At 43.7% G+C, this 24,583-nt stretch overlaps 1 protein-coding gene across 2 annotated transcripts in view; it reads left to right on the top strand.

Moving 5' to 3' along the window:
• Window positions 1-2,398: 2,398 nt before the first annotated feature.
• PRICKLE2 (prickle planar cell polarity protein 2) overlaps window positions 2,399-24,583 on the top strand; it is a 500,639-nt gene continuing 478,454 nt past the window's right edge. Inside the window, exon 1 of one of the 2 annotated variants that reach the window (XM_068253797.1) lies at window positions 2,399-3,132. In XM_068253797.1, the coding sequence (XP_068109898.1) occupies window positions 2,920-3,132 (213 nt within the window). In that variant the 5' untranslated portion in view covers window positions 2,399-2,919. The remainder of the gene's footprint in view (window positions 3,133-24,583) is intronic. The other variant, XM_068253798.1, reaches the window with a different exon arrangement.

Below are 24,583 nucleotides of genomic sequence, written 5' to 3'. Positions count from 1 at the left end.
TCTAATCATAGTTCTTACATGGTCCAGATTCTTCCTGAATAGAGTCCACAATTTCAGTGCAGGTTACCTCTACATATTCCAGCCACGCTCCCGGCCATGAAGGAGCACATCCGGACTGGGCATTTGGGAGTAAGGTCCGAACATGGCCAGTTATAGAACAAAGCACTATTGCATGGAGGAAAAAAGTAGTGAACAAGCACTTTATTCTGCATGGGATGCACTCATCTTATACAAGCATGCCCAGTTTGGATGTACTCATCCACAGGTGTGGCCAGAATAGACCTCTTCAACAAATTTTGTCAAATAGGTAAAGGGGGAGCCTGTGTTGGAACAGTGGGCTGTAAGAGTATCTGGGAAGCTTTTTTTACCATCCAGAGGCTCCCACAGCTGAGGTGAGTACCCAACTTTTTTTTAACTCCTGTCATGTTTCCTCTATGTATAGGAGTAATGGTAAAAATAATTTTTTTGGGGCCTCACATTCTTATTTTCAATTTAAGAAGTTAAATTTTATGCTTGAAATGCAAATTACAGCTGTGTGATTGTGATGTAAAATCTGGTTCATTCAACTCCATGTCAACTCCACTCCACTTAACTCCAATAACCCAATGATCTTGCAACACTGTCCTGTTGTCAGCAATATTTGTTCAGCTAGATACAAGTGTTTTGGCTTCCAATTATTCTTCAGGGGAGCTGCTGCTGTTCAACTGCAATGTGTCTTCTCTGACAGCACAGATAAAGCACTAATATGCTCAGAACATCACATATTCTTGGTTCCCGGCAAAAGGTAATTCATCTCTCGGCATTCCAGCATTGGGTTCTCGCTTCAGCAGCGCATCCACCCTCCTGTCTCCATGGCTACATTGGTGTGACTCTTCATGTGACTTGCCAGCACATACAGGTGGGTCATATGTTGAGAGACACCACTGTAACCATAAAGGTGAGTAACCTCTTGGCTATGCTCTTTTTGCATAGGGAGGGGGAGGGGAAGCACATTTGCTACCTATGATGAGGGGACATGCCCAATACTGGGGGCATATCTGCTACCTATACTGGGGGAACTACCTAATACTGGAGACACATCTGCTTCCTATGCTAGGGGTGGGATAATTCAATCTGGGGAGTCTGCTGGCTACCTATACTGGGAGGCACATCTGCTACCTATACTAGGTACCTACCTAATGCTAGGTACACACCATACAATTTTCTGGCAGATTTACCTGCCAGATCAATTATTTCCAACCTGTCCGATCTGAATTCCGATCGATTTTTTTGATCCTTGTTTTAATCGTGTTTTCAATTGATTTTCAACTGAACAAAAATCGATCAGAAAAACGATAAAAAAAAATTGGAAGATCGAACAATCTATCAAAATTCAGATTGGACATGTTGAAAATAATCGATCTGGCGGGTAAATCTTCCAGAAAAGTGTATGGTGTGTACCTAGCATAATACTGGAGGTATATCAGGCTCCCTATCCTGGGGTGTCTGCCTAATACCGGGGCATTTACTGGGGGACACCTCTAGCTACCTGACAAATAGGGACATCTCTGGTTACTCAGTACTGGGGTGTACACAGTGGTGTAGCAATAGGGGATGCAGAGGTAGCGATCACACCAGGGCCCTTGGAGACAGAAGGGCCCACTAGGGACCCTCCTTCATCCATCTTGTTAGCTTTTCATTGGTGCTATGCTGGTAATAAACACCTCTGTATCAGTGTTGCTAACCTCAGAAATACATTTTTACTGACAAAGCACAAAAAATTTACTGACAGAACACTTTTTTTACTGACATCTACTATTATTGAAATTAAATGAAATATTTCACACATGCACCCTTACGTGCAAAACACCGGCAACCACATACTCGAATAAGTGCAGTGGCGGACACCGGACAGGTGAAAAAGCACGGCATCTGGAGGGGGAGCATGCCAACCTGAGATTTTCCAGCATGACCGATTGATACATGCGATCGATACATGCAACCAATTTCGGCCCGAAATTGGTTTGATTGTCAACTGGGCATGCTCTTGGTGGCACCGATTTTTATAATATCAATAATAATTGTCTTATCTGATGGTTGATCGGCCACCAAGTCTACAGATGTATGGCCATCTTTAGCTAGAGCAGTGTACATTCCAGAGTGACACGTGAACTGATAAGCAGTAGGTGCTGTGATCTTCTGGGAAAGAGAGAGGTTTTTTTACTGACACCACACATTTTTTCATGGACTTTACTGACAGCCCAGATTTGTTGACTTTTTTTACTGACAGTTAGTAAATTTACTGTTGGCAACACTGCTCTATATGTGCACTGCATAGTAGTAATACCCTCAGCTGCTGCAGAACATCTTGGCCAAGTTGTCAGCTATCTCTGCTCTTAATATTATTCAGATGCTTGCTATGAATGGGCACATCATTATCTGTGTGTATTATTTCTGCACCAGATACTCAGTACAGTGGATGTGAAAAGCTCATCTGTAGCTTAGATACTACTAAGTCTTGGCGTAACCTGATATTGGTGAACCTTCCTGATATTTGTAAAAGTTATGGGACCACAATACTCAGCATTCCACTTGGCCATAGCCTCCAGCTGTCTCTGATCACTGCATAGACAGTCCCAGATATGGCTTAGTTGCACCTGGAAATCCCTTTTCCTGGAAATGTCTTTTGGTTTTGGTATGGCTGATTCTATCTTGGCGTAACTGTCTAATGAATATAAATGTATGTATATATAAGATGTAGAATGGGGGAACTAGTATGGGGCCTGCAAGTTCTGCAGAACTACAAGTCTCAGTATGTCAGATTACAGAGTGTGCCCAGAGCTGTACAATGTGCACCAGCCACCCACTCCCCTCCAGCAGTGCCAGTGACGTGCATACATTGAGGGGTAACCCTCCAGCCTCAGGTCTCCCCCTCCTCTCATGTCCCCAGCAGGCAGGGTGGAGCTACAGACACGGAAACCCTGCTCCAAACTCCGGCTCATTGATCTCACACAAGCGGCTACTACATACAGAGCTCAGGCAAGCGAGACATCAGGGATACCGGGGACTCAGCAGTCACCAAGGAGCGCCCCTCCCCCAGGCAGCCTGGACATGTTCAGCAGGAGTTCCTGGAGGAGACATTCCGGCAGATCGGTGAGTGTAGAGGGCACCATGGTGTGGTGATCTCTAGCCGTACCTGATCGCTAGAGACCCTCAGCTGCTGCAGAACATCTTGGCCAAGTTGTCAGCTGTCTCTGCTCTACTGAGATCCTTGCTATGAATGGGCACATCATTATCTGTGTGTATTATTTCTGCACTGGATACTCAGCACAGTGCATGTGAAATGCTCATCTGTAGCTTAGATACCAAGTCTTCTTGTAACTGTCTAATGACTATAAATGTATGTATATAAGATGTAGAATGGGGGAACTAGTATGGGATCTGCAAGTGCTGAAGAACTACAAGTCTCAGTATGTCAGATTTCCAGGTACACTAATTACCCCTTATAAATACCCTTTCTTGTGTGCATGTAGCAGTGATGAACTCCGCATCCTTTGTTCACTTGTTTCCTGATATTTGTAAAAGTTATGGAACCACAATACTCAGCATTCCACTTGGCCATAGCCTCCAGCTGTCTCTGATCACTGCATAGACAGTCCCAGATATGGCTTATTTGTACCTGGAAATTCCTTTTCCTGGAAATGTCCCTTGGTTTTGGTATGGCTGATTCTATCACAACAGACCTCTTTTCTCTGTAGGTTATCATTTACAAATCAAGCCTTGTGGAGGATTCAGAATTATTAAATCGGGCCATTATAATAGGAATTTAAGTAATACAACACTTGAAAAAGGTAATAAAATGTATATTGTAATGATGCCTAAGGATCTGGGGCCATAATGTATATTTTCTTGATACAGACAGAAACATTACGTTATGAAGTAAGTGTATTTTAGGATGGTTTATGCTAGGTACACACCATACAATTTTGTGTTAGGTAGATGGTTTGATAATTTCCGATATGTCCGATCTTATTTTCGATTGTTATTCTGATCGATTTCTCATAGAAGTGAATGAAAATAGATAAGAAAAGATAACAGAATCGAATCGGAAATCGATCGGACGGAAAATTGACTGAAAAAACACATCGTGTGTACCCAGCATAAGACTAATGTGAGTGTTGTGTTAGCATTATAAGCATAAGGGCTCTTTTACACTTAATCAGTTGGCATGCGTTAGTATGTGTTAGAACGCGTTAGTATGCATTTTTTCCATAGCAGTGCATTGTGAAAAAGATTTCAGTTAAAACGCGTTTAGGCTTCCTGCACACTTCATGCGATTCCGATTCCCTATCGATTTTTACATCCGATTCCGATTTTTAATCGTTACTGCATGCTGCGTTTTTTCCTCCGTCTTTCTGTTGATTGTATTCAGGGAAAATCGGAATCGCAAAACGGATTTGCAGGGAGCCTTAGTGTGAACTATGTCATAGGAAAACATGGGCATTACTTTGAAAATCAGTTTTCTTTCAGTTTAAACTGAGAGCAACTGATTAAGAATAAAAGGGGCCCAACGGGGGGCAATTAAAGCAGGCCTGAAATCAAAACTTCCTCTCTGCTGTAAAAGATAAGCAACAGCATAATGACCTTTAAAGAAAAACATTTCTTTGTTACAGCTTATTCAAATCCTGCTATGCAGTGTGTCTACTTCCTGCTTTCATGGAAGCAGACATAGGGTTAACATCCTGTGTTTGCAAATTAGCTGCTCTGCTGAAGCAGCCAGCGGACACAGCTGAGAGATCAAGTTACACTTGTGATTAGTCGCAGATGACGGGGAATTAGACAGGCTAAACTCTCTAAATACATACAGGGTGCGTTTGTCTATGTTTACCTTCTGTCCTGTGCAAGAGTTCAGGTCCACTTTAACAATACAGTCCCCTGGACAATCAGTTGGCTTGTTATCCAATTCATTCAGATTAACTGAATCAATCGGTTTTTTCCTTATGGATCCCATCGATCTGATCGAATTGGTTAGCATTTTGTCATCTGTTAGTGGGCACTGCGTTACTATTGATCATAACATTTGATTTCCGATGATGGTTCATCCATGGGATTGTATCGTTAGTTTAATGTTAGGTGTGTTTATCTGAGAAGACTAGTGTTAGTTAAGAGCATGTTAGGCGTGTTTATCTGAGAAGACTAGTGTTAGTTAAGAGCATGTTAGACCTGTTTATCTGAGAAGACTAGTGTTAGTTAAGAGCCAACATTGTAAGTGTAGTTTCACTGTTAGATTCGTTTTACACTGTGGCGTTAAGTTCCCTGTAAAAAACAGAATCGGAAACGCAACAGAAGGAAAAAGTTGCATGGTGCATCATGCGTATGGTGCGATACATACGGTGCTGCATACAGTACATACAAAGTATGTTTAACTGCAACTGTTAATGCGCATGTTACCGGTATATGGCACAGGATGCATTGTGTTATACCAAAGGATACGTCAAACAGCACTGCTAACCATTTCCCAATGTCAGCAGAAATCTTGTCTATTATTGATCTGACCTCTGCAGCTAGAAGCTTTGTACTGCTTCTTGCTCTACCATGCATTAAGAAATAGTGTACCGATTGCACACTGCAGCTGCCTAGGGCCTCTCTCCCTCCCGCCGGCACCACCGTCTCTATTGCCCAAACGAACTGGCTTGTTGGATCTATATTTAATCAGTATATCGATTGAATAATGTCATATTTTCAATAGATTTTTATTAGATCTGATGATTATGTTAAATCTATTGAAAAACTTGATCAGTGTATCACCCCTTAGACTCTTATGACAAGCACAGGAGATAGGTTGAAGAGAATTTTTTTTTTTGCTAAGATGTAACATGAAGGACTATTTCAGACCGGCAGCTGACCTGCGGTGAATTCACTGCCTGTCAGCTGCTCTCCAGCTTGTTAGCGCTCAGTGTCGGCGCTAGACAGACGCGCCGCCAATGCAGTCAGATCTTAGCGGGGCCGCAGCCATACTCAGACTCAACACGTCACAGTTATCTGCCGTCCTGTAACACCACCGCATGTCAGTGGTGACACGTGTGGCGTCACTACCGCTGCAATTCGTCTACAATTAAATTGCACCTGAATTGCACTGACGAGCAGCAAACAGGATGCTGAACTGCTCAGCAAGTGTGCAGTTCAGCCTCCCATCTGAAAGAGGCCTCAAAGGTGAATCTAGAAGTGCATTGCCCTGACTTTCCTCATTCAGGAGCTATGTGAGCAGAAATCAGAAGAAGAGAGATTACTTACTCAGCAATCTGAGAATCAACATTTCATAATTGTACTTAAAACTAATAATAACAGTGAGCTTAACATAATTTTATTTTAAAATTGCTGGCAACTAGGCCCTAATGCAGATTAGGTTAGACTATTTAGTGTTTTGCATGTACAAGCAATAAGGGACTACAAGCCTCAGCATTCGGCTTAGTCATATCTGTCTGTGGTGTGACTATTATATTTTACCTATAAAGAGCTGCTGGGTTACACAGCACTGTACATGTGTTGAAAATGGCAAACCTGCATACATGATACAAAGAAATTATGACACAAGAGCAGTAGAGGACAATGCCAGTCAAGCTTACAGTCCAGACGGTGAGGGAACATAGAACACAATATCTCACCCCCACAATCTAGCTCAGAGAACAATGGTGATGTTCAAAGTGCAGCTACCCCCAAGCGACCTATCAAAATGAATCTTTCAGTGATCTTACTTAAGCGCTTTGTACATCATCCTAGTACCGCCTTCCTGAATAAGTCCATTTATCTCTCCTGTCAGTGACTTGCCAGCAGTGTCGCCCCACCCCAGAGAGCATACAGCTACCTGCTCTTCACTTGACACCTCATAACTCTGTCCAAATCCTGCTTGTTAATTTTCTCATCCCTGAACAGAGGCAGACAATCCAGCCCTGATCCCAGAGGTGGGGAGAGTGCTGTGAGCTGCACCTGACTCCAGTTATAATGTCATTAGCACAGGAGTACAATTGCCCTGCTTCAATAATTCAGCTGCTTGCATTCATTACTCCATACGGATGTCCTTTCTATTGAGGTCTGTTGTGAATAAACCAACCGATGCTACTTTCCTTCGTGTAATGTAGTCCTTGGAGACGCGCATGGTGCTGCCTGCTTTTAGCTGACAGGATATGCTAGAACAGGTAGTACTTCAGGGATGTGACGTCACAGTTTCATTGCTGTTATTTTCTGCCACCCTGTAGTGAGAGGAATGTGCAGGTGCCAGGTGACATTTTATTCTGTTTTAAACATGCCAGTTGATATGGCTCGATTGGCAAACACAATCTTGTGGCCGTTGAGGAAAGGTGGGTTGAAGTGGGAGTGTCAGAAAGTGGTTCTGGCCACATATTACAGGTGTAGCTTGCCGAAGTTCCTGTGCCACCCATATGTGTACCACGTTTCAGTGTTCTTCACTGTGTGCTTCATGTTTTACAGTTTCCTTGTTGTAATGTATCCTAATTTTCCAACGCGCCCATTGTGTAACCCCATTTTCCACTTTCCCCAACAGTACTCCAGCTTTCCAGTGCCCACACGATGTGTCTTAGCTTTCTAGTCCAGTTTTGTTTGACCTCCTGCAGTAGATCCCATGCATTGTTGTATTTGACATGGTCCACTTCACTGCTGGCTGGGGTTGAAGCCTTGTTCACACACTAGATGGTTGTCAGCCTTTCAGGGGCACCTCTGCTTAAAATCTGGTGTGTACAGCGGCCCTTGATCTCCCTTGTATTCCCAGCCAGCAATCAGCCTGGTGGATTGACTGACCGAGGGCATTGTATTCCCCACTCACCCTGCACACCATGTACGCTCCTTTATGCGTGACTCCATCAGCTCTCCTGCCCCCTGCATAGCAACAGGCTAGCAACATTTCTGTACAACCTTGGCCCTACACTGTCATTCAATGGATTGAGTACTGATCCCACTCTGGCTACAGCCCGTGTGTACCAGGCTGGATAGGGCCATATTTTACTGCTTTTGGTGTGAGATTGTCCGGATTCCAACTGCTCTGTGGCCCACCTGTGACACTAACCTGATCTATTACTCCTATAGTCAGCTTGTGTCCATGGCTACAGGTGACTCTACTCATGTCTTCTCTTCTGCTACCTCTCTCCTTGACCTGTTATCTAGTCACTGATAAAACAGCAGTGTCAGACATGGAGGAGGAACTGAGGAGAGATTTCTGAAACTGCAGACACTTGCCAAGTATTTAATCAACAAATAAGGTTAGAGCGACAGGTAGACTCCAAAACAGTTACAGTACCTCCAATACCAAGGGGTAGATGTCTTTCTGTCCCACGGCCCAGTCCTCACCAATAAAGTGGCTTGAAACATTTTGCCAATTTCTACTATATTGCTTAAACATGTAACCCATTTTTCACGTTTAGCCTAGCATTGAGCAAACCTTAATGGAATTAGAATTTGAGAACCCCTAATAATGTTTCTTTGGCATACATCTTATCGCTTCTACAGGACAGGGAATGCAACATTTTATTTCAGACTCTTGGGGTGCACACTAATGACATCATCCACTGTGAGGATGAATAGGTTCACTGTTCTGGATTTGTATGCAGCTTCCATCTGAGGCTTCAATTATAGCAATTTCTAAACATGGCACTTTTCCATTTGCGACTTCACCTGAAGGCTATATATTTATAATAAAAGAGGAGGCAGAATGGAATGTTCTCCGCCTCTGTTTTGTTAAAAATTATGATTTTTTTTTCTTCTTTTAGTAAGTTTTCCCTTCCCCATTATTTTGTTTGCTGTGAAATCTGAATGTTCACTTGACTGTTAACAGCCAATCAGAGGCTTAGAAAACCAGCTATGAAGGAAAATGTCATTCTTTTATAGCTTTCCTGAGTGAGGAGGCAGTAGTGGAGCTTATTTTTTCCATGGAAACCCAACAGTCAAGGTGAAGCGAAGTATTAAAATAGGAAAAACAATTATTTATGAAAAAAGAAAATAACACATCCCAGTTTTGATTGACCAGTTGGTATGAGAGCTTTCCTGGAGGTGGTAAAATTGGTCAGTGATTGGCCTATCAAAATTGGATGTGTGTTTGCTCCCTTACACTTCCTGTTTATAACTCAAAATTACCTACAGGCAAGGCTGTCATGTATTTAAAACGGTCCATCTCTCCTTGTCAGACTGGCATTTGGGGCGGATCTTCCGCACAACGCACACCCCGCAATCAAAATGTTGATTGGAAGTACTGATTGTTGCTCCACACTGTACAACTTACTCCAGTCAGATTTCAGCGAAGGTTTACTGGAATTGATTAAACCTGGCATTTTTTGTGATTTTGTGTTTTTCAATGCAGTATTCCTCTGCTCTATCACCTGATCTGCCCCCAATGTAACCATTATTGTACAATGCATCCAGGTATAGTACCAGTCAATGCTTGCCTTCAAAATCAGTGAAACATACTGATTTACTTCAGAGGTAGCAAGAGAACTAAGTAGTTTCCTTCTAAATCATCAATTCACTCGTGGTACCAACATTTTATGTGTTAAGAGCTTTGCAAGTTCTCAGAACTTGTCTGAAATTAAAAGAAGAACAAAGTAGAGCTAGTGCTGGTGAGTTCAACATTGCCTTGCTAGTATAACCGCTCCCACAGCCCTTTTCTGGAGCATAGTAGACTGTGCTGCCTCCTCTATTTCCAGGTGAATGTTACTATTCTTGGAGCTAAGACTGCATTGCTACTAACTAGTTCCAGCTGGTCCGAGCTTACATAGACTAAGGCTAGCATTTACATTTGCTTGTCACATACCTAGCATGTCTGAGACTAGGCAACGGTTATGCAATGCTAGCTCCATGGATAATGGCAGGCACCTGGAAAGAGAGGGAGCCATGGGTCTACTAGTGTATGGAAAGGGCTGGGAGTCTAGCAGGGCTGTGCTGAACTATTTAGCACTAATGTGTTAAACAGAGTCATTATACTGACATAGGTCATATGCATGCAAACAATTAAAATAGAAACTTATATATTATAAATATATATCAACAGTGTTCTCCCCAGAATTTTTTTCCAGCCAGGTGGCATGGAAAAGTAGCCGGGTAGCATGGAAAAGAAGCTGGGTGGGGCGAGATGAGAGAATGTAGGGTCGGTGCTTTTCTGCACAACTCTGCTTACTGCATAGGAGGAGGTGAGCCGATGACAGCCGGGTGCTCATAAAAACTACCCGAGTGGAGCACCTGGCTGAAAGAGTCTGGGGAAAGTGATTTTCAAAAATATATGAGCTAAACAAAGGGAGTACTCTTGTCTGTTTTTGTGCGCGTTTTCAGCAAAGAAAAACTGAGACCCAATGTTAATGAGCTAGTTCACACTTGAATGCATTTTTCCCTTGCAGAAAAAAAAACTGACAGCACTGCCTGCATTTTCTCTATTAATTACATTAGCTGCTGTAAAAAAACACGTGTTTTCCTACATACAAACATACGTGGTGTGCAGAAACCACATACAGAAAAATGCATAATAAGCATATATAAATAAAGGAAATTGAGACAAATACAGATACAGTAACTTGGAGGGCCGCTTCTAGACTTTTTGCTACCTGAGGCAAACTTGTGAGGATGCGATTTGTGATAGCGTTTTGGGAGTGAATTTCCTGCTCCTATTTAATTCATTAGAATGGAAACACTCCCAAAATGCTGCATGTCCTGCAATTGCGATTTGCCTAATCACAATCGCTCTAGTGGAATCTGTCCCATCCATTTACATTGACAGGGCATTTAGGGAAATCGCTTGCGATTGAAAGCACCCCTTAAACGCTAAACCCCCCCCCCCACTCTAGTGGGTTCCAGGCCTCACACTTAGAGACTTTGGCATCCCCTGTGTTCTCTCTCATTCTGCGGTACCTCTACAGCAGGGGTCTCAAACTCAATTTACCTGGGGGCCGCAGGAGGCAAAGTCAGGATGAGATTGGGCCGCATAAGGGATTTCACAATCGGCAGCAACACACGCACCCCCCCCCCCCCCCCCCGGCCCTTGCATTGATTTTTATTTCAAAATCAAATTCACACTGAAGCGAACTATTTTGCCTATTTTACCTTATAGTTCGCTTCAGTGTTCCCATTACAAGTAATCTGCTGTGTCCCCACCGCAAAACAAGGGCTGTAGAGCCCCAAAATCGCCCAAGGGGCAATCCGCCGGCATTTCCTGGAAGGGGCAGAACTTTCAGCTTCAGCTCTGCCCCTCCTGACGTCAATCGCGGCCTCTGCCCGCCCCTCTCACTCTTCCTTCACAGAGAGAGGCGGCGATCCATGCGGCGATTGACATCAGGAGGGGCAGAGGTGAAGCTAAAAGCTTCAGGAGGGAGTGGCACCCTTCCAGGAAATGCCGGCGGATTGCCCCCCGGGCAATTTGGGGGCTCTGCAGCCCTCGTTTAGCGGCGGGGATGTGGCGGATTACTTGGGGAGCACTGAAGCAAACTATAAGGAAGCTTTTGCAGCGAGGGCCACAAAATATTGTATCAAGGGCCGCAAATGGCGTGCGGGCCGCGAGTTTGAGACCCCTGCTCTACAGCATAGCGATAGACAGCCTCGTAAAATTCTGTTTGGTCTCTCCAACAAGCGTAGAAACACAGAGCCAGCCTAAAGGCTTGATGCTATCAAAAGAGACATTTAATCTGTTTTCACATCAAATACACAATGAAGGTCAAGAGAACTGAAGAAAAAAAAAGAAAAGAAAAATACTGTCTGCTTTCCTGCCTTCTGAGAAGAGGCAAAGTTCTCCTCCCACGTTTACTAGTTCTATTAACACTGACCCATCCCTACATACTGACCACTTCAGAAAGAGAGGAAGGAAGGTGATTGGCAGGCTAGCTGGTTCCGCTCCCACAGTCCACCAATCCCAGGATCCACTGGAGGAGGAAAGGGGAGTGTCAGTTATTACACCCCTACTGCCCATTTGGGAACAGTGTAGGTGGGGGATGGGGTGGTGGGGAGTGAATGAGTAAATTGTAGAATGAGCTTTGTGTATGGTAACAGGTGCAATAATGGCAGAGTGGCCAGCCTGCTAATGCCATATGACTACAGGACTTTCACCGTCTGTTTTTTTTTAAACTATAGTGGTATTAGTTTATTACAAGGATAGCTAGGAAAGGGTTAGTGGTTTTTTTTTTGTTTGTTTGTTTGTCTCAGAGATAAAATTGCCTAAATACTGCTAAAAAAAAATTGTGGAAAAATTGCCTTCGATAAGCACAGTGTGAGTTTTGATTCTCTTTCAGGGAATAAAGAAATTAAAATTTTTGTGGGTTTTGTTTTGTAGACAAGAGATAGAGATCATATTGCTATTGTCTTTTCAAAATAATGTTCTGCCTCATTATCCTTCAAAAATACCTTTCCATTAATATTTCTGTCCCCATTGATGAAATGTGCCCTGCCTAAACAGGAAGTCCAGGGACATTCTCCCTAAAAAGCACTCAAACAAGCAAGCAAAACCTGAAGAAGGTGGTAACAATTTACAGTGTTATATAAAACTAAATTCATGCACAGAGTTTTGCTAGTGCGGAAAAGAATACTGGTGTAGGATGTTTGTGGGATGTGGCTTGGGGGCCATTCAACCTCCTTCCTATTGTTCTCTTCCGGATCAGGCTCTGGCCATTTGGAGATGTGAGAAAAAGCAGAAATATAGAGGAAGGAGGTAACTTGAATATTGAAATCTATGAAGTTGTATCAGTATTCTTGCCATTTAAAGCGGACCTGAACCGAGAACGTCCTTTCTGCTTTAAAAGATACACAACAGCATAATAACCTTTAAACAAAAATACATTTCTTTGTTACAGCTGATACTAATCCTAAAATAAATCTGCAGTGTTTCTACTTCCTAATTCATGGAAGCAGACATATTGTTAACAGCCTGTACTTTCAAATGGGCTTATCTGCCTTATCTGCCGTGGCAGTCATGTGACACAGGGGAGAGATCAAATTACAATTTGTGATTAGACACAAATGAGAGGGAATTAGACAGGCTAAACTCTCTAAATACTTACAGGGTGCATTTTTCTATGTTTTCCTTCTGTTCTGTGCAAGAGTTCAGATCCACTTTAAACATATACCTACAGAAACACTAAAGGCTCAGGTCCCACTTGCGATGGATTTGGACTGATCCACAGCAGAGCACTAAACCAAATCCATCATGGACTCTGTCTTATTTTTTTCCTTCACCACGGATCCGACGTCTGCGCCGATCTGGTCTCACTGCCACCTGTCATACTTACGAATCCTTGTCGCCTGGTAGGCACAGCCAGGGTTCCAGTACGAGGCACGAGCACGGAGGGGGCCGCCATGTTTGTTTACTTTGTGGCGTCACGCCAACCAGCGTGACGCGTATCAGACCACGCGAATGCGCGTCCGCTTCTGACCAGGTCTATGCGGACGGTAGTACGCATGCGCGACCTCCTGCTGACGGGGTTACGCATGCGCACCTTCACGCGGACGGTTCTACGCATGCGTGGCGTGCGTCAATTGGCGCCAAGCGGCCTATTTAAACCTGCCCTGACAGTACATCAGTGCTGTCTGTTCGCACAGCTTGTCAGCAGTTGTTCCTGTGACTCTGCCAGCAAACTTCTTGATTGATTACCTGTTACCCGACCTCGGCTTGATCCTGACTACGCTTGTCTTCCGCCTGCCCTGATCTTCAGCCTGCTTACCGTTCATGAAAGTACTCTGCCTGCCTCGACCCCAGCTTGTCTTCTCATCACGCTTGAACTCTGCCAGCCCTGACCTTGGAACTGTTTTTGACCTCGCCTTGCCTGTGGACTCTGTACCTTGTTTACTCCACATTGCAGTGTCACTGTTCTCTGAGCCACTGTAGGGGCTTCTTGGAGCACAACCTGGCGGGCACTAGGCAGCGAAGTCCCACATCCCCCTCCTGGGGGTGTGATCCTGCATTCCCCTCAAGGGAGTGTGGGTGAAGACCCGTGGTCACTTAGACCTGTGCTCCGGGTGGTCTCGACATCAGTGGTAAAGTCAACAGCATCCCTGTGAAGCATAACAACAGCATCCTTGTGAAGCGTAACAGTAACAGACAGCCAACATGAACACTACTGGAGTTCCGTCTGATATTGACACTCTTTGCAAATTGGTCTCCGAGCTCAGCCTCTCTGTTCAGCAGGTGCAAGGCAACTATTTGCAATTACAAACACAGATCCAGAATCTTCCTACCATCAATCCTCCTGTTGTTCCAACTAATGTTACGGTCACAGCTCCTCCTCCAGAGCCTAAATTACCTCTTCCTGAAAGATTTTCCGGAGATCGGAGTAAATTCAGGACTTTCAAGGGAGCTTGCCAGTTGATGTTCTCTCTCCAACCCAAAACATATGCTACTGAAGTGGCTAGAGTTGGAACAATCATATCCCTGCTTCAAGGTGAACCTCAAGCATGGGCCTTGCAGCTCCGTGATCAAGATGACCCTGCTTTGACCACTGTGGCTACTTTGTTTGAAGCTCTTGCAGAACTATACGACGATCCAGGCCGAGTAGCTTCCGCAGAGACAGCTCTCCAGAATCTTCGTCAGGGTCGCAGGCCTGTGGAAGAGTACATTTCTGATTTTCGCCGCTGGAGCGGTGACACCCAGTGGAATGATGCGGCATTGAAATTCCAATTTCGTCTGGGACTATCTGATCTGCTTAAAGATGAGCTGGCCCGAGTGGGTATTCCAGAGACCCTAAAAGAACTAATACAGCTTTCCACTCAAATAGACAGACGTCTAAGGGAAAGAAGACTTGAGAAGTCTGGTGCCACTCGTTCTGCCTGGAATCCACCGGCCTTTAGTCATCCTCCACTGCCCTCACCTCCATCTGACTCTGTGGGGGCCAGTAGCTCTGATATACCTGAACCTATGCAATTGGGAGCAACCAGATCTCCATTATCAATGGAGGAACGACAACGCCGCCGAGAGTCTCGTCTATGCATGTACTGTGGATCTGCTGGCCATTTCCGGAACAACTGTCCAATAAGACCTCCTGGTAAGCCTGACTGTGAACTGTCATCAGTACCTCCGGTTGTAGGTACTTCCTCCACTCATGTTCCATTGTTTCTGTCATTACAGGGCCCAGACAGAACTATCCAAGTCAAGGCCATCATTGATTCTGGCGCCTGCTCATGTTTTCTGGACATTCAATTAGCACAACATCTTGATTTGCCTATCCGTCAAAAGAAGATTCCTCTTCCCATCCAATTAGCGGACGGGACACACCTTGCCTCTGGACCCATCACCTCGGAGACCTATCCTGTACTTATTATAACTCCCGAAGATCATCAGGAATTCCTGACCTTTGACTTGATTCCTTCACCTCTCTTCCCGGTCATCCTGGGAGTTCCTTGGCTCCGGTCTCACAATCCACTCATTGATTGGAGTTCAGGGTCTGTGACTTTTCAGTCTAAATATTGCCGTCAGTTCTGCTTGCCACGAGTGGGACAACTGGCCTGTCTCAATTCAGCCTTGGAACCTCTACTACCTAGTGCCTATCAGGACTTCAGGGATGTCTTCGATAAAAAATCAGCTGATACGTTGCCTCCCCATCGCATCTATGACTGCCCAATTGAGTTGCATCCTGGAACAGAGATTCCTTTTGGCAGAGTCTTCCCTCTTTCTGAACCTGAATCAATCATCCTCAAACAATACATTGAAGAGAACTGAAGCAAAGGGTTCATCCGTCCTTCCACCTCTCCGGCAGGAGCAGGGATCTTCTTTGTAGGGAAAAAGGACGGTTCTTTACGACCCTGTGTGGACTACAGAGCATTAAATAAGATAACTATCAAAAACAGGTACCCATTACCCCTTGTACCAGATTTGTTCCAGAGACTTCGAACTGCTAAGATCTTCACGAAGCTTGACTTACGAGGAGCTTATAATCTGATCCGTATTCGTGAGGGAGACGAGTGGAAGACTGCCTTTCGTTCTCGCTATGGACATTTCGAGTACCTCGTCATGCCATTCGGTCTTTGCAATGCTCCTGCTACGTTTCAGCATTTCGTCAATGACATTTTCAAGGACTTTATCGATATATTCATGGCAGTGTATTTGGATGATATCTTGATCTTTTCCGCTACATTATCTGAACACAGAGGCCATGTCAAGAAAGTGCTGTCTCGTCTCCGTGTCCATAATCTTTATGCAAAACTTGAGAAGTGTGCTTTTGAACAGGACAACATCCAGTTTCTGGGCTTACAAATTTCATCGGTAGGAATCAAGATGGACGAACAGAAGGTTTCAGCTATCTTAGACTGGCCAGTTCCCAAAGACAGAAAAGGAGTGCAACGTTTCATCGGATTTGCAAACTTCTACAGAAGATTTATTCACAATTTCTCGGCCATTGTGGCTCCTATCACACAACTTACCAGCACTCATCAACCTTTTAGGTGGACTTCCAAGGCCCAGGTAGCCTTTGAAAGACTTAAAAATCTGTTCACGTCAGCTCCAGTTCTTCAACATGCAGATCCTTCACGACCTTTTATACTAGAGGTGGACGCTTCAGAACTTGCTGTGGGCGCTATTTTGTCACAACGTTTCGGAACAAAGAACTTGCTTCACCCAGTGGCCTTTTTCTCTCGTAAGTTGAATGCGGCTGAGAGAAACTATGACATCGCTGACCGAGAATTATTAGCCATCAAAGCCGCCTTTGAGGAATGGAGATATTTACTGGAAGGGGCACTGCATTCCATAACTGTGTTTACTGATCATAAGAATTTAGAGTACCTGAGGACTGCAAAACGACTACGCCCAAGACAGGCCCGCTGGTCTCTATTCTTCTCCCGCTTCGACTTTCACGTTACGTACCGACCTGGCAGTAAGAATGGGAAGCCTGATGCATTATCCCGGATGTTTGTAGAATCTTCCAAAGAATTGACTGGACCTGACACTATTCTCCCTCCCAAGAATTTCCTATTACTTCAAACTGGGCTCCTGGAACAGATTGAACAAGTATCTTCTTCATTACCTGCTGATGTTACCAAGGAATTGCAATTACGAGAGGGGGTGTTCTTCCTCGAGGATAGGACCTTTGTTCCCTCAGAACTCCGATTGAGTATCTTACAATTATGTCACGACAACAAGTTAGCGGGTCATTTCGGGGTAACAAAGACACAAGAACTGCTGCAACGAAATTTTTTTTGGCCTGAGTTAGTTACAGATTGTAAAGACTTTGTTTCGTCTTGCAACATTTGTGCCCGCTCTAAGAATCCTCGACACCGCCCTTGGGGGTTGTTGACACCGTTACCTGTCCCCTCTCGACCCTGGGATATGTTAGCCATGGACTTTATTACAGATCTGCCACCTTCGGAAGGACATACTACAATTTTTGTGGTAATCGATCGGTTTACCAAGATGGCACATTTTATTCCAATGAAGGGTATTCCATCTGCTGTCACTACCGCTGACGCCTTTCTCAAGCATATAGTGAAACTCCATGGTCTACCATCTGATATTGTCTCGGATAGAGGAGTTCAATTTACCTCGAGATTTTGGAAGGAACTCTGTTCTCAGCTCAACGTTACCCTCTCTCAGTCTTCAGTCTATCATCCACAATCCAATGGACAGACGGAACGTACCAATCAAACCTTAGAACAATACTTACGTTGCTTCACTTCAATATCTCAAGAAGATTGGTCCTCCCTGCTTGCTACAGCAGAGTTTGCCTACAATAACTCTATCCATACATCCACCAAACAAACACCTTTTTATGCTAATTATGCCTTTCATCCTGCAATACTGCCCACCTTACGTTCTGATCCTGCTGTACCAGAAGTCCAATCAAGATTAGCAAGCCTTTCTGAGAATTTTGGGAGATTACAGGAGATTCTGAGGCAATCACAGGCCAGAGCAAAGTTTCAAGCGGATAAGAAGAGATCAGCTGCTCCTAATTTTCAGGTTGGTGACTTAGTCTGGTTATCCACAGACAATCTCAAGCTAAAGTGTCCCTCTAAAAAACTAGGTCCAAGATACATTGGCCCGTTCCAGATCGAGAGGAGAATTAATGTGGTAGCCTTTAAATTGAAACTTCCGGGAGCAATGAAGATTCACCCAGTATTTCATGTGTCATGTTTTAAGCAAGTGATCCCTGACTCTTCCTTCAACCGAACTACTCCTCCACCGCTACCAATCATGATTGATGGGGCAGAAGAGTTTAAAGTAGAAAAGATTCTGGACTCCAGAATAACCAGGAGGAGACTTTATTATTTAATCAAATGGAAGGGTTTTGGAGTGGAGGAGAATTCATGGGAACCAGCTACCAATATTCATGCTCCTAGGTTAGTCAGGGTGTTCCACCAAAGACATCCCGAGAAGCCAAGTCCTGGGGGCATCCAGAGGATGCCCTTGAGGGGGGGGCAATGTCATACTTACGAATCCTTGTCGCCTGGTAGGCACAGCCAGGGTTCCAGTACGAGGCACGAGCACGGAGGTGGCCGCCATGTTTGTTTACTTTGTGGCGTCACGCCAACCAGCGTGACGCGTATCAGACCACGCGCATGCGCGTCCGCTTCTGACCAGGTCTATGCGGACGGTAGTACGCATGCGCGACCTCCCGCTGACGGGGTTACGCATGCGCACCTTCACGCGGACGGTTCTACGCATGCGTGGCGTGCGTCAATTGGCGCCAAGCGGCCTATTTAAACCTGCCCTGACAGTACATCAGTGCTGTCTGTTCGCACAGCTTGTCAGCAGTTGTTCCTGTGACTCTGCCAGCAAACTTCTTGATTGATTACCTGTTACCCGACCTCGGCTTGATCCTGACTACGCTTGTCTTCCGCCTGCCCTGATCTTCAGCCTGCTTACCGTTCATGAAAGTACTCTGCCTGCCTCGACCCCAGCTTGTCTTCTCATCACGCTTGAACTCTGCCAGCCCTGACCTTGGAACTGTTTTTGACCTCGCCTTGCCTGTGGACTCTGTACCTTGTTTACTCCACATTGCAGTGTCACTGTTCTCTGAGCCACTGTAGGGGCTTCTTGGAGCACAACCTGGTGGGCACTAGGCAGCGAAGTCCCACATCCCCCTCCTGGGGGTGTGATCCTGCATTCCCCTCAAGGGAGTGTGGGTGAAGACCCGTGGTCACTTAGACCTGTGCTCCGGGTGGTCTCGACATCAGTGGTAAAGTCAACAGCATCCCTGTGAAGCATAACAACAGCATCCTTGTGAAGCGTAACACCACCACTCCGGTAACTGCAGAGACATATTTAACTGCTGGGGCTTCCTATTGGACATGAAACAGCCCAATGGAAGTCCTCAAGGATGGCAACCCGAGTGGCCGCGGGAACTGAGCAGCAGCGGTGACCCCCCCTGATGAAGGCGAAAGATGACAGAAGAAGGTGACAAATGGAGGCAGAAGGTGACAGAAAAGACAGGTGACAGAAGAGTACAGAAGAATGGATGCAGTAAAGAGCCCGGTAGCTACGGAAACCGTCTGTTCCCATAGGCTTGCATCTTATCAGATCTGATAATGTCAGAAACCTCTGATCTGTTGCATTCTTGTTCAGGGGCTTTGGCTTAATGTATTAGAGGCAGAGGATCAGCAGGATGCCAGACAACTGGTATTGCTTAAAAGGAAATAAATATGGCAGCCTCCATATCCTTCTCACTTCAGTTGTCCTTTAATAGGTCAGAACATGAACAGAGAAATTGTTTGCATGACAAAAAAGGGAGCCAGATGCGAGTAAAATTATATTTAAAAAAAAAAAAAACACTAGGCTCTTGCTCAGCCATATTTTGGTTCTATGAATGAGTGAGAGGTATTTTGCCACAACTAGATATTCAGTAGCTACCCCCTCTAGATAGCAATACTGGATATGTGTTAAGTGATCATCGTCCCCTTGATTACCCCATGTATGCCTATCTATGACACTGCTATATCTTGTTCACCTTTTCATTATTTATCTTTTGCATTTGTTATTAGACTTAAGTTTCGCATATGAATATGTGATGTGTTGTAACCTGTTATTAAGCGAATACTTACATAGTCTGTACTGTTATGTTCATATTCTGCTTTTAAAAAAAAAAAATTCTTCAATAAAAAAGATTGAAAAAAAAAAAAACACATAATGTACCTGCAAATTAATATTACATACTTGCTCTGCGGTCAGTTCCTCTCAGAAGCTCACCATTTTCTTCTAAAGGTGGCCACTAACGATACAATTTGCTGAATGATCGTTTACGAACAATTATTTGTATGAACGATCAGAAATGATTTTTTTTGACCACTAATGGGGAAAAAAAATCTCCTAATCAATCCCATCAAAATAATGAAATCGATCTGATTTTCGAATGGATCCTGTCAATCTGATTGGACTGGTTAGGAGATTTTTGTCCATTAGTGGTCCCAAACCATAATTTCCGATCGTTCATACAAATAATTGTTCCTAAATGATTGTTTGGCAAATTGCATTTTTAATCTCCACCTTAACAATAATTCCTCCTAGTTCTGACAAGATCTTGTCAGAGTTGTCTCTCAGGAAACTGAAACCCTAGGGTCCTTTATCCCTATGATCAGTTGCTGTCAGTTATAACTGAAAGGACAACTGATGTGCAAGGTAATGTGCATGTTTCCCTATTGCTAAAACGATATTACTGGTTAATAGAGGGCTGACCTTGAAGCTGTTGTGTGGTCATCACCATTTTTAAAATGGTGGACTGAGAATTCCATCAATAACAGTGGACAAACAGAATGTGGGAGAAGAGAAGAATATTGCTGAGCAGACTACGCAGGAGGTAAGTATGACGTGTGTATGTTTATTTTGACTTTGTTTTCAGTTCAGGCTTGCTTGAAATACAATGCAATGCCACTTTAAGGACCTGTGTGCGTGTGCGCACGCATGCGTATGTGTGACTGGCCCACCTGGAGGAAACCTACAAGACCGAGTGCTAACCACTTAGCTATTGTGCTAACCATGTAAAATCAGCACTTGCATACAAAAAAAAATTGATTTGTAGGTATAGAGTCAAACATAAAAATCTGTAATTCTTGCATCACTCAATGCTGAAATGTAGCAGTGGTTGCTAGGAGGCATAATTTGGCACATCTAGAAGATGTAGCAGGCTGCAAACAGAAATGGAAAGATCATATTTAATAACATTAAATGACAATAGACTGTGCATTAGTGATATCTCATAAATTAATGCTTTATTAAAAGTGCATTTAGATATGTGTATGAAATTGCTGTAATGCTACCGACATTCCCTTCCTAGCCGTGGACCTTAGTATGACACATGACTGCAACCGAAATCTTGGGTGTTGTCAAAAACCTGAGCGTTTCTTGCCTTTTTCAAGATTGCTAACTCAGTAAAGGACCAGCCTTTAAAGCGTTGCGATCATATCAATCCGGCATAGCGGAGTCTGAACCCTCTATACCAGTAATTATAGATTGACGGTATACCTTGAAATGAATCAGAGCACTCAGTATATGATTTTATATAGAAAATTGTATTTGCTTATCATACAGCATATATACAAAATATAAACAGTTCCAAGTAGTGTTTCCTTCTAACAGTACTCCATCTCATCAAGGCCTTTATAGCCAAGCGATCATCAATCTTCCAAGTACATTCAAAAAAGAATATAATGGTTGTGCTATGTAGAATAAGATCAAAAGTAGTCTCATCTGTATCAATAGCTGTATATATAGTAGCTGTGTAAAACTTGTAGTAATCTTCTTCAAGAAATAGCATAAAAAATAACTTCTAAAAAAACTTCTTGCTAACATCTTATCAGAACTTAATGCTAAAAAATTGATAAAGTAAATCACCAGAATATTAAGCATATTACCCCTTCACTGTCATCTCTTAGGCATCTAGAACCACTTGTGGGAAGGTAGCTTCTGCTTCATGTGTCTTCTCAGCAGATTGGTAGGCTTGTGCAAACTTTGAGCATTCAGCTCCTACTTTTATAGTGATTGGATGCAATATGGCTGCCTAATCTGGAATTTCCCTAAATCCCAGGTTGTGATTGGCTGAAATTTCCATGCTTCAATGCTTTATCATGTTTTGAATACTAAAATCATAATATTATTGTTTATAAATTCTGATTAGGTAATTTCTGACGCAGTTAATTAAAAATGGACGTCACCAGCCATCTTGTCTGCTGGTTGACTTTTTTGCCCCAGTCATTGAACTTCCAAACAGTAAACAATGTCATTCATGACACATTTCTGATAATGTGTCCTTCTGCTAATTAGTTTGGAATGTGTCTGTTCTTTCCCAGAAATAAGATTGGTCAGGTTGACTCTAACACAGACCTGTATGAGTCTTCAGCAATTTAAGGCTTATTGAAACATACAGGGCTTCTAATATACTTATTTAATTATAAAGCTTATTATATAATTTTTCTTAAAACAATCAATCATATAAGATATAATTGCACATTAATATGTAATAATATAAACTTATGTTCTATATATTTACCTTTCTTAAGAAGATATAAATATAATATGTTCAACCGCCAGATGTCACTATTTTAACATCTTTAACTATTTGGGAAAACCCCTTCTTTTTTTTTTGTCAACAATCCTCCAGAACCAAAACAATCCCACGAAAATGTTTCACTGCCCAAAGCATCACTGGCAGAATCCAGCATTTAACTGTATTTCAAAGTATTACATTCTATTTGTAATTATGGGGTTTAACAATAACTATTTCTTTCTTTGTAAGAACTGTATTGATTATTAATATTTAGAATAATAATATTTATGTGTAATTACTGAGCAAATGTATATATATATATGTCTGCTGCAGTAATGTGACTTTTAAACTTGCTTTTCTGTCTGCACATACTGCGCCGTCTAACCTTGACATTTGAAAGATTCTTGTAACATAAACAAAGAATGTTTTGGCTTCTTGTAACTAGAATAATCTTATAAGCTTCACAGCCTGGAATATGCTGAGATGTCTCGTCTCAGAGCAATATTTTAAAAAAGTACTCTAACTTTACAGTTTACAATGAAATTTTGCATAGAACATTAAAACTTAAAACATACACATATGACAGCTTTTCCTGCATAAACAAACCCGCTAGAATTCTGACAGTGTCACTTTTCATGTGACCCGCAGGCATGTACAGGTGTGCCGCATGAGGAGCCAAGCTGCTGTATTGATAGAGGGGACACTGTACACACAGCTGATAGAGACCCATTATTACTGGACCCCAAGAGGTGAATAGCCTCTCATGCTCTGCCTCTTCTCGTGACTCTGCATGGGGGTGGGGGGAGGCTTATCTGCTACTTACAGTATATAGTAGCAGATAATAGTTCTATTTAATGCAGGGGGCACACCTGCTACCCATGGTGGGGGGAAGGGGGCTACTTAATACTTGGGACACAGCTGGCTACCCATACTGAGGGGTGCAAACCTGCATCCTATACTGGGGACCTCCCTAGTACAGGGGACTCAGCTGGCTACCTATTCTAATGGGGACACCTGTGTTCCCTATACTGGGGCCCTACCTAATACTTGGGGCACAACTGGCTACCTATGCAGTGTGTGTGTGTGTGTGTGGGGGGGGGGGGCATCGGCTCCCTACACTGGGTACTTACTTAATACAGAGGGACATCTGCTGCCTATACTGTGGATGAAGTAATTAATACTGGGGGCATATTTGTTGCTACCTATACTGGGGTGAGTTACCTTATACTGGGGCACATCTGGCTACCGATGGGGGGGGGGGGGATTACCTAATACTATGGTACTTTTGCTATCTATACTGAGGGGACTACCTAATACTTGGGGGACTAATACTGGGGGTGCATCTGGCTGCCAATACTGGTGGACTACATAATTATGCAGGCACAATTGGCTACCTATACTGGGAGGGACTGGGGGCACATCTGCATACTTAATACTATTGGGAGCACATCTGACACTATAGAATCTGGTCGGACTCCACTGGCTGCATGCTTGTGCAAGTGGCATCTAACACAGCAATTCACTGGAGGGGAGGCCAACAAAATTGAGGGACTTCTGCTTGCCATGAGATTTTATTACTTTGAAATGATCACAAAAGATTGCTTTGGAAAATAAAAATTTTGTTTGTACTTAAAGGAGTTATCAGGGAAAAAAGAAAAATTAGCTTTGCTCACCTGGGGCTTTCTCCAGCCCTTTGCAGCTGACTGTCCCACGCTGTCACCTCCGCTCCCCGCCGCTGTCCCAGTCTCGTAGATCGGTATTCAGGCCGACCGCTGGGTCGGCCTTATCCCGCGGTCGGCCTGAATACCGATCTACGAGACCGGGACATCGGCGGGGAGCGGAGGTGACAGCGTGAGACAGTCGGCTGCAAGTGGCTGGAGAAAGCCCCAGGTGAGTAAAGCTAATTTTTCTTTTTTTCCCCTGATAACTCCTTTAAGGTGCCCATACTTCTGGTACCTTGGTAGATCATTTCAGGTGCAGCCTGATTAGGAATTACTCCATGTTCCTAAAGAAAATGTGTAAACCATTTTATGGCCAGCTACCCCTGGGTTCACACTATGTTTTTTGGTAATTAACCCTCCTGGCGGTTTGCAAAAAAATCGCCAGGGGGCAGCAAATCTTTTTTTTTAAATTTTTTTTTTTTTCATGTAGCGAGACAAAGTCTC

Source organism: Hyperolius riggenbachi, chromosome 9 (genome assembly GCF_040937935.1).
Source record: "Hyperolius riggenbachi isolate aHypRig1 chromosome 9, aHypRig1.pri, whole genome shotgun sequence".
Taxonomy (NCBI): domain Eukaryota; kingdom Metazoa; phylum Chordata; class Amphibia; order Anura; family Hyperoliidae; genus Hyperolius; species Hyperolius riggenbachi.
The sequence above is the reverse complement of the archived record's forward strand: the minus strand, read 5'-3'. Positions and strand labels throughout refer to the sequence as shown.